We start from the raw sequence: 11138 nt of genomic DNA on the forward strand, positions 1-11138 counted from the left end.
GAGAGGGTGCTCGGTGGTAGTGGGAGAGGGAGATGAGAGTTGTAAACATTCAAAATTTTGCCTAAGTCCCCTCAATCTCTCAGACTTGCCAACTGCAGCTTTAAGAGACAGGGGATACAAACATCAGACTGGGTCTCTTCAGAGGTAAGAAAAAAGGTTGGCGTCTGTCAGCAGGTCACATGGGAGGAGTAAAGGACGAACACGTGCACACATTATGCATGAGCAACGCAAGAGAACAATGCAAACTCTTTACGCTTCAGCGTCTTATATAAGGGCGGCCGACCTGGAGACAGAACTTCCATGCAGTTGGTGAGAGGAGTTTCCAGTCGATCCATTATCTTACATAAACATTTCAAAACACTACAAGGGCCATGCAAAGACCAGCAGAGGAAAACAATTAGCCTGCCTATGCATGGAAAAATACAACATGTTGACTGTTTCAAGGCAAAAACACATGTTTTCAGAAATTCAACAACTGTCAGGATATTTGGTCCGATTCTTTTCCATGCCTTCGGCCTGGAAACAGTTTGATGGCTAGGATTCCTCACATGACTAAGAGTCAGTTTTATGCAGTGCTTTGAACTCTTTAAAGAATACATTGTCTGGCTCTCTGTGGAGGTGGTTATGAAAATGGGCCTATTCTAGAGGCAGAGCCATTGAAGGGAGTCTCTTTGAATTCCCACGGTCCTCCCACCCGTTCACTCAACAACCCACACAGATGAGAAAAGTGAGTTTGTAAAGAAATCACGTTCAAGTCGACCACTCAACAGCCCAAGAGTCTAAACAGATGAGCTAAAAGTGACAACTCTTCACATTAGCTTATATCCCATTTCCCCAAGCCCTTGCCAGGAGAGATTAAGCTGTGCCTTCAGTGTTTCCCACAGAACTGAATTCCATTTGTGGTGGTTGGTTTGCAGAATTAACTTGAATGCAACAGTTTTTAACAAATTAGCACAGCGTGGTTATGATGCTAACCAGATTTAAGCACAATTTAGTACAACCTGGAAAATCAATGTGTGGTGGTCAATGTTGATATTGTGGTGGTCAATGTTGATATTGTGGTGGGCCGCCACAAATAAGTCTGGGATAAATGTATGGGAAACACTGGCCTTACAGACCACAGCAAACAAATAGCCTACTACAGCAAACACAAACAGCATCCATCCGCCATCATCAAGCAGCAATGGACAGTGGGTCCACCAGCCCAGCCCAGCCCAGTCCAGTCCAGCTCAGCCCAGCCCAGCTCCCTTCCATTCATTACGGAGGACACAGAGCAGTCATTGTGGACACACAGGCCAGCTATAGTGTAAGCCATGAATGTAGTGTCACCAATCGTCTGTGGCCAGAATGAAGGCAGTGGCAGTGGAAGTCTTTGGCTAGGTTGTGTGTGTGTGTGTGTGTGTGTGTGTGTGTGTGTGTGTGTGTGTGTGTGTGTGTGTGTGTGTGTGTGTGTGCGTGCGACATGTCAGGAGGCAGCCTGGGACAAATCCTCTAGTCGATATCACAGGTGCATCCGCCACGGCTGTCCATGAATAAAACATCAGTCTGCCAGGCATCTGTTCAGCTTTCATTTGGCCGACATCAATACCAGCACTCACTCGCTCACACACACATTGACATACACACACACACTAGCATACACATACTTTGGAGTGTTCATAGGCATCCATTGTTATCCTCACTCACATAAATATAACATATTTGCAAGGCACTTTGCATCTCCCTCTCCCTTCCCCGCTCTCTCCACACACACACACACACACACACACACACACACACACACACACACACACACACACACACACACACACACACACACACACACACACACACACACACACACACACACACACACACACACACACACACACACACACACACACACACACACACACACACACGTCACATTAGAGTCACAATGCACAGTGACAGGCTGCATCTGCAGTAAGCAGTTCACTTTAATTAGCGAACTGAACGACCATTTTAATCAATCGACCTTTCCATTCATTAACAGGCCTGGTGCTGGGGGGTCAGACCAGAGCCCTGGTCCAGATGCAACAGGCAGTCGCAGACCTCACTGAACAGCACAGCAGCCATCGATAATGACTGCCAGTGACCGCATTACAGCCCATACTGGCCTGTCCCAGCCACTAACAGTGGAGTCGGAACATATTGTTCCGTTTTATTTGTTTCTAAATGGAATGGAAATAGCCACACACAAGAGGCTGTAATAAATGCTGTAAAACAGTAAAAGAGATCTTAATCACTTTGACACAACAACATCTAGGTTACCTAAGGTTGAGTGTTGTCATGTTTTACTTTCAATTTGACTTAATCTAGCATCGTCACAAAATAGCCATCTTGGTTCTGCCATTTCCTTATATGATTCAGTGGCTTGGCAATCTCCTGAGAACAGTCTCTTAAGTGGCATCCAAGCACAGTGTAGCACAGTGCATGAAGAACACACTAGGAGAGCCAACATGGCATCCAGCTTATTAGGCTACACAGTGAGGCTTTTCCTTGCTTTTTTCCAGTAAGGGTGACCAATGTAGCTATTCTGTCCGTTTAACAAATCGCTAAAGTCGCTGGACAGGAAAATATTGCAATTTTCCTTTTTTTTTAAATTATCTATTTGGAGGATGGAGAGGGCTGCATCGGTCGGTGTGTGTGTGTGTGTGTGTGTGTGTGTGTGTGTTAGAGTGAGGAGGATGGAGAGGGCTGCATCGGCGTATATGTGGTCCAACTCATAAAAGGGGACATTCCTCTGTTTCTCCCAGAGTGCAGAGAGAAAAACAGCAAGAAACAGAGCAAGAGTGTACGAGTCTGTCTGTGTGTGTGTGTGTGTGTGTGTATGAATGAGTGAGTGTGAATGAGTGAGTGAGTGAGTGAGAGAGAGAGAAAGGAAGAGTGAGAGATGGAGTGAGAGAGAAAAAAGAAAGAGAAAGAGAGAGAGGGAGAGAGAGAGAAAGAGAGAGAGAAGAGAGAAAGAGAGATAGAGGAAAAAAAAGGACAAGAGTCTGCAAAACTATTTGGAGTGAGGAGGACTGAGGATGTGTAAGTCATTGTGTAACAGTGCAACAGGATCCATGTTTCAGGTGCAGCCCTACACAGAGCTCTGGGAGCTCACATAGCACACAGCACAGCACCGTACAGCCAGCACCCACACACGCACTGGGCTATAGGACTGGGCTATAGCACTGGGCTATAGGTAAAGTGAAGTAGAATACACTCTTTTGATCCTGTGAGGGAAATTTGATCTCTGCATTTATCCCAATCTGTGAATTAGTGAAACATACTCAGCTCACAGTGTACACACAATGAGGTGAAGCACACACTAATCCCGGCGCAGTGAGCTGCCTGCAACAGCGGCGCTCGGGGAGCAGTGAGGGGTTAGGTGCCTTGCTCAAGGGCACTTCAGCCGTGGCCTACTGGTCGGGGATCGAACCGGCAACCCTCCGGTTACAAGCCCCAAGCTTTAACCAGTAGGCCACGCCTGCCCCAGGTTAACACAGAGGACACGGACTGGGCTATAGGACTGGGCTATAGGTCAACACAGAGAGGACAAAGCCATCTTTTCACAATGATTTGGGGTCTGGCTGTGACTGCTTGCTGGTGATGATGGTTATTATACAGACTCTTTATGTGTCCAAACCAACGTGGCTGACCGCAGGGGAGGTGATATCATCCTGAAATGGCACACCTTTTTCACCGCCTGCCGTGCACAAGAAACAAGAAACCACCATTGGGGACTTCACTTCCCAACATGTGAGATTGTTGTTTTTGAAAAGGCCCCACTTTGCACATATCAATCTTTTTATTGCACAGACGCGTTTCCTCCTTTCCTGGTTTCTCACTTTGGCCCAGCACTCTGAAAGACAAAAAGACTGCGAGAAGCCTGCTCCTACCCTTGAACTGTTTATTTTGACCATTTCTTGCTTAATGCATGTCGGTCCAAATGACTGGAGCAGGCACAAGCCCAACTTGACACCGTCCTTCTCTTGTTACCCTCTTTGTCTCCAGACAATATAAATATTTACACACCTGGTATTTTAAGTAAGGCTTAGATAAAATACCAAAAGGCGCTTCAGCTCCTACCAGCCCATCCAATTGTCAAGATAACTGACTTGCAACAGCAAGAGTTTTCAGAAAATTATTGAATTGAATGCACACAAACGCTATATGCACACAGCAGGTATATCCCACAACAATGTTGTTAAGCTTGCTACAATTACAACAGCATCAAAGAGTTGAGCTCTTAGCAATTCTGTTAATTAGGGCAGATGAAGACACCCAAACCCCAAAGGAGGTGGAAAATGCCTTTGAATACAGGACATCCCTGTCCTCACATCTTAAAGGCTTTGTCCTGTGAATTTAACCTAGTAAACACCGAAGACTTTTTTTTTTTTTTTTTTAAATAGCCTACTTGTTCGGTTCCACGTCTAAAGCAGAAAATATGCCTATTTTTGTGTCCACAGACAACACGGTCTTGTGTTCCTTAGCAAGGTTGGAATTACTTAAGACGGCATCTTATGAAATACACCACTGGAATGCTTTTAGTCTTGGTTTGTGATCAGAGCACAATAGAGGTGCCACTAGGGAGTGTTTGATGCTTAGTTGGCCTATATTGTACTCAGGGAGATTGCCTTGTGTGTGCATTATCTTACACAAGGAGTATAAAAAGGTGGGATAATGCTCTCTATGTGCAAGTAAGAGGTCAGGACATCCTGTATTCTAAGAAGCAAGCACAGAGCTTGGAGAGAAGTCATCTGATGCCACTAAATGTAACTGTTTAGTAGGAATCATTTGACCCCTCTTAACAAAACAGAATCATAGGCTACATCCACTACTAGGGTGGGCTATGTGACGAACACAAATAGTGTGACAAACAGTAAATAGTGCTTATATGAAAATGGAGTCTGTGTCTGTCTGCAAGCCTTCCCTTACAGCCAAGTTGTATAAATGGAGTTTGCACTGTCATGAATTTTACACAACATCCATCCATGCAATGCATGTGTGTACACACATACAAACATCTCCAAGCCCCATCATGCACGTGTCATTTACCTGAGGGCAGGTGTAAATCAAATGGTAAAGCATTATCTCTCAAAGGCACTCAAGGCAGGCCTTATTCAACTCAAAGGTGAAACAGTCTTGACGGGCACTATAACCTTTTAAAATTGATGTCACTAGACTCTCCCATTATGCCTACTTATTATTGGCCTGAGAATTTTAATTTCCAATGAGGGTTACAAAATGTATCATGGCTACAATGTGTGTCAGGTTGTAGCAGACTGTTTCAATGCTTGAAGCTGTTAGGACGGAAGAGGATAGAACTGATACCTGGTGAAGAATTCTGCAATGCCGTGTTTCTTGCTTGAGCCGGGCTGTTCACTGTTCATCTCCACGTCCACTGCCTGCCCATCCGGCCACTGGTCAGGAGCACTTTGCCTTCGGCTAACTTCAAACCTGTTCCTATAGGTCCCGTCCGGATCCATGCCTTCATCAGCACCGATATATCCCTCTCCATCGTCGGGACTAAGAGGCGTCGCGTCGCAGCTGAGGGAAACCGCATAGCTCGGGGTAGTCCGGAGCGATTGTGGCCTACTTGGACCATATGCCTCGCTAGAATCCTCTCTAAGACTCGATTCCGTTTGTGTATTTTCGCTGCTGGTGCGTTCGGGAGACGGCGTTATGGAGAGCTTAGAGGAAAGTTCAACGAGGTCGTCCTCAGGCTCGAAAGCCCAGCAAGCCGGGTCTGTCAGCTGGTCAGCCGGAGAAGCCGCCTCGCTAGCATGGCCAGACTCTCGACTGTAGCAGCCATACGACCCGGGCGAGCTACGGCTGTTTTCAAGTTGATGGGTCAATACGCCCCTATCGGAAAGGCCACCTGCGGTTCCAGGGGTGAGATTAGATATTTTACTGTGAGGAGAGCTATTGTTTACAATCATCAATCCACCATTTGACACCTTTGTTTCTCCGTCAGGGGCATCAAGTTCATTGTTTTGACCTCCTGAAGAGTGCGTTTCCTGGCTATGATCAACACATGTCACATCCATAGGAAAACCGATCGAATTGCCCAAATCAACGTCGCCGTTGGACAGTTTCATGTCTGCATGTGCAGACATGCACGTGCAGTTCTGCTGATGCTTACCAGCACATGACAATGCCGGAGAGACAGCAGTAGACTTTGGCCTCGCTTCTGGATTTAAATGACCCTTGTCCAGTTTATCCGCGTTGGAATCCTCGGTCTCCCCTGCACGTTCCTCCTCGGGCCTGACAGTATCTGAAGCCCGAGTTGAGAGTAACATTCCGTTCCCTTCCTGCGGTGTGTCTCTGCTCACAGCTGCGGTCTGGTGGGAAGGGATCCCCCCGCTACCCCCTCCCTCATCCTCCGGACCCACCACCACCACCACCGTCGTTTCAACAGATGATTCAGGAAATCCGTTTAGTATGCCATCCCTGTGGTGTTCTAAAGTGACACAGCTGTCGTTAATCGGCCCCGGGAGAGCCTCGGGGATCAAGTCGAGCATAATGCTGCTCTCCACCGGTGAAGTGACCTGCAAGGACGACAGAGCAGCGTCTGAGTTTACATTCTTACTATGACTGGAAACATAAACATAACCAGTCCCTGGCAGCGCTACCTTATCGGCTGGGTATGACTTTTTGCTTCCGTCATTCAACAGGCGAGATTTGACTTCTGCTATGTTACAATCGATAGACGCTGGCATAAGATGTTTTTTGTTTCCCTCTTCATTTTCGTTTAGATCAACAGACAACGCGAGCACCAACTCTCCATTTTCCGCCCTTTCCATTTCATTCATGGTCCGCGTTTAGACTGGCACTTAAAATCCTGCTGCGGAGCCTCTCTCGGCGGCTGGGCAAGATCTCATGTTACAGAGACTCAACTACGCCGCGACAATGTTTTGTTATTTAAATATTCCATTTCACTGCGAGATTAAATCAAGCCCTACTGTTACTGTCATCGTTTGTTATGGATAATTAACCGAGCAATTTTAGCCAGCTTCACTCCTTCCATAAATAGAGGCCATTTTGAATCTGAGTGTGACGTCATGTCTTTCCCAAGTCACTCGCCGCAAAACTGGGATTTCTTGGAGTTGAAGCGACATCTACTGCTCGGAAGAAGTCACTAGCCTACAATACCACGTTACATGGGCCAACTTAATGTAATTAGGACACTATAAGTACGCATGCAATAATAACAGAGTTTTACACAATTATTGTTGAGGGGTAACTTAGGCTACTGCAACACACTGTAGAACTGGCCTATACACTGCTTAATACACCTATAACTATTACAATAATGGAGGGGCCTGATCAATTGACAGATAGTCGCCAGGGGGAGCTAGAAAGCAACCTACATCCGCCTTCACAACACAGAGCCGTATCAGAGCCTACATTATTTGCTAATTGATTGCAACCAAACTACCTTGATAAACCTAAGAAAATTATACTCATTTTGAATTTGAATATAACCGGACCATGGCGTCCGAGCCATTAATGTCATGCAATAGATTAGACGTTTAGATTAGTGTTTGCTTATTACATGTGGATGTCAGCCTGGCCAGGTAGGAACAGGGAAAATCAGGCTGATGTGTAGTTTAAGCCATGAAAGAGATGGTAAGAAGCCCAGGAGGTGTCATTGCAAAATATTTTTGTGTATCGAGAAAATGTGTAGCCTACTCATTTTACTAAATTGTGCATATGTTTTACTGAATAGTGCACTCATTTTACTAAATTGTGCTCTCAATTTAAAATGTGCAGACAATTTAGTAACGTTTTACTAAATCGTGAGCACAATTTACTAAATTGAGAGCACAATTTAGTAGAATGAGTGCACAATTTAGTAAAATGTGTACATGATGTATTAAAATGTGTACATAATTTAGTAAAATGAGTGCACGTTTTCTGGATATATATTATACCAAAAAATATTTTGCAATGACCCCTCTAGGGTTCCGTAAAAACGAGGTTGAACAGTATGGCCTAAATGCGGCGTGATTTCGGTCACTCAGGAAAGATGGGCGCAATGGGTTCGCTTGTGTATGATGTATGTTGTATGTATGACTGACCGAAATTGGGTATGGCCTAATGCACATGAAAAAAAAAATGGAAATTACATCTTGGCCACTCAGATAGGCTAAAGCGACTAGTTGTTCAACTTAAACAATTTTCAGATAGGGAAGGGAAAAGTCATTTGGTTGATAAACTGTGTAAGGTTTCTTTGGGGTTTTTTTAAGCGCTTGTTTTTTTACCAGAGCAAAATATGTTTTATATCATAGGCTACATTTAAAATAGTAGCCTAATATTATAGTCAGAAAATAGTGGAATATTATTTAGGCTATGCTGTATTCCTGCTCATTTGTAATCGTTAGACTTGTGTCCTATTGGAGACACTCAGTCTTACATGGTCTGAAGCAAGGCGAGGCCCCAGAGGACGGTTGGGTGAATTCAAATGTTCGGTAGATAGAAACCAATCACATGCGTCTGCTGTCCTAAAAGCCATGAAGCGTTTCTGGGACTTTTCTCTCTCCAAACCAAGGACACATGGACACAGAGAAAACACCGGGGTTGCCAAAAAGTAGGAGAAAAATAGACGTCAAGCCAAATTATTCAAGATGACTTTACCTGGCCCACGTGTGATCAGTCAGGGGATGTGATGAGAGAGTGATGTGATGTTTGAAGCGTAGGCTATAATTAGGCTATTTTACGAACCAGCTGGGCTCACAAAAAAGAGGAAGCATATCGACGTGTGGGTAATACACGATGTTGGATGAATAGCCTACTGTTTTGAAGAGAATGAGATATGGATAACTTTACAAATGAAACGCAAGTTCTGTCGAACGGCACAGACGAGGGGAGCGAGCGCCAAGACAGTGTCCGAGCGTTGATCATCGGTTTCCTCCTGTTCCTCCTCATAGTCTCGACTCTGCTTGGAAACATGCTTGTTTGCGCGGCGGTTGTAAAATTCAGGCACCTCCGCTCCAAAGTGACCAACTTTTTTGTAATTTCTCTGGCGGTATCGGATCTGTTTGTGGCGGTTCTGGTGATGCCATGGGAAGCTATCTCGGCGGTAGCAGGTTCGTGGCTCTTTGGCAATTTCTGTGGCGTTTGGATCGCTTTTGACATCATGTGTTCCACTGCATCAATCCTAAATTTGTGCATCATAAGTCTGGATAGATACTGGGCTATCGCAAGCCCGTTTAGGTATGAACGTAAGATGACACACAGAATGGCATTCATGATGATTGGGTTGGCATGGACCCTGTCCATCCTCATATCTTTCATACCTGTCCAACTCAACTGGCACATGGCAGAGGGGGACGCAGAGGACGCACACAGCATCAACCAGACCATAAACTGCAAAGCTAACCTGAACAGAACCTACGCCATCTCTTCGTCTCTAATAAGCTTTTACATTCCTGTGATCATAATGATTGCCACTTATACAAGGATTTTCCGTATTGCGCAAACACAAATAAGACGAATATCCTCTTTGGAGAGGGCTGCCGAGCAAGCGCAAAATAACTTACATACCGACTGCTCCACTGAAAGCTCATTGAAAACAACTTTTAAGAAAGAGACCAAAGTTTTAAAAACTCTTTCAGTCATAATGGGCGTGTTTGTGTGTTGCTGGCTTCCTTTCTTTGTTCTAAACTGCATGGTGCCATTCTGTCAGTGCGTCAGCGACACAACGTTCACTATATTCGTTTGGTTCGGTTGGGCGAATTCGTCCTTAAATCCTGTCATATACGCCTTCAATGCGGATTTTAGGAAAGCGTTTTCCTCTATCTTAGGTTGTAACAAAATTTGTCCAAGTAACACCGTGGAAGCAGTCAACTTCAGTAACGAACTGGTGTCCTATCACCATGACACGACTCTCCAAAAAGACGCACAACCATTGGTCATTCCACTTCCACACGAAGTGGTCAGTTCTAGGGAGGACACTGGCTTGCCCTTTGACAAGGTGTCGGTGACTTCCCATGTGTCTCGAAACCACAAACATATGCTGTTGCCAGCTATTGGACACTATGAGTGTGATGGAGAGATCTCTTTGGACACAATCACACCATTCACCTCCACTGCGCTCGAATGTGATGGATTACCAGGCCAAACTGATGAGTAATAATAAGGGGATTATCAGGGAAGTAGCCCCGTTTCTGTATATACCTTTTGAATCATTTGTGATATGGTGTGTAAATAGTAATGCTGTATATGTTTCAATATTTATTTAGATTGGGTGTTTTCATGATTTTTGATACAATTTACTAACTAGCGTTGGTGACTGGGCTAAGCCATACGCATTGTCTTCGAAGTAAATTTTATTTATAGTGTTTGCATTTTTTTGTCGTTGGACTGTTAAGGCAGACTTCCATTGCATTGTTGAATCTCCTTGACTATGTGGAGAAATACTGTCTAGCTGCTCTTAATAAAATGAAACACACCCCCATTCGCATGCCTGGTAAGTGATCATGAACATTATGAGTTGAGATGTTTCACAAAAGAGATATATAGACCTAGATAGATAGATACATAGATAACTTTATTCAACTAATCAATTATGATTATACACTGGTACATCTCCCTATCTCTCTCTCTCTCTTTCTTCTTCACACAAAGTGTGGCACATCTGAACATTTCAATAATAGGTATTTTTCTAATAAAGATAATTGCAATGGCATAATTGCAAGTACATAATTTATTTTTCAGAAATAACCTATGGTCTTCCATAAGTACCCCTCTTAAATCATAAAAGCTTTCAAATTCTTTTCAATTAAGTCACTTTAATTAAATTCCTGACTAGGTCCTGAACTTAAATGACTTTAGATAAAGTCTCCAATTCCCTTGAAGTTCCATCACTCTTCATGTTATTTACTCCCTATTAGAATCACAGTGTGATGTCATCAGCAGGTGTGTCCTCAGTGCTTTTGTGCTCAGAAACCCTCTGACAAGGTTTGTCAGTAGGTGTCATTTTTTTGTCAGACAAAGAAAGGCTGTGTGCTGTTTCTGATAGGAATAAAAAAAAATACAAAAAGCCAAACTGGATCACAAAGCCTGTAAAAGACAAAAAAAACACTATCTTGCAGTGTGACACATGGCGCCCTGTTTTGATGTCAGGA

General features: G+C 44.3%; 2 protein-coding genes across 5 annotated transcripts in view; one reads left to right on the forward strand and one right to left on the reverse strand.

The window, feature by feature from the left end:
- Positions 1-7079, reverse strand: part of tbc1d12a (TBC1 domain family, member 12a) — a 28816-nt gene extending 21737 nt beyond the window's left edge. For 2 of the 4 annotated variants that reach the window (XM_076286258.1, XM_076286257.1), the window contains exon 1: positions 5341-7077. In XM_076286258.1, the coding sequence (XP_076142373.1) occupies positions 5341-6821 (1481 nt within the window). In that variant the 5' untranslated portion in view covers positions 6822-7077. Of the gene's footprint in view, positions 1-5340 lie in introns of all 4 variants that reach the window. The other 2 variants (XM_076286260.1, XM_076286259.1) reach the window with 2 other exon arrangements.
- A 1717-nt stretch (positions 7080-8796) lies between these two features.
- On the forward strand, positions 8797-10452 carry LOC143123870 (D(1C) dopamine receptor). Its single transcript, XM_076285149.1, has one exon. It carries the CDS (start codon positions 8825-8827, stop codon positions 10142-10144), a length of 1320 nt encoding a protein of 439 aa, XP_076141264.1. The 5' UTR covers positions 8797-8824; the 3' UTR covers positions 10145-10452.
- Positions 10453-11138: the final 686 nt, after the last annotated feature.

This window comes from Alosa pseudoharengus, unplaced genomic scaffold, assembly GCF_046254945.1.
Source record: "Alosa pseudoharengus isolate Yale_2024_CS ecotype anadromous, Long Island Sound unplaced genomic scaffold, YU_APseudo_1.1 YU_APseudo_1.1_scf_15, whole genome shotgun sequence".
Lineage (NCBI taxonomy): Eukaryota > Metazoa > Chordata > Actinopteri > Clupeiformes > Clupeidae > Alosa > Alosa pseudoharengus.

What these genes read in the sequence shown, in the direction of transcription:
- LOC143123870 (XM_076285149.1), top strand. Translation starts at nt 8,825, where the DNA reads ATGGATAACTTTACAAATGAAACGCAAGTTCTGTCGAACGGCACAGAC.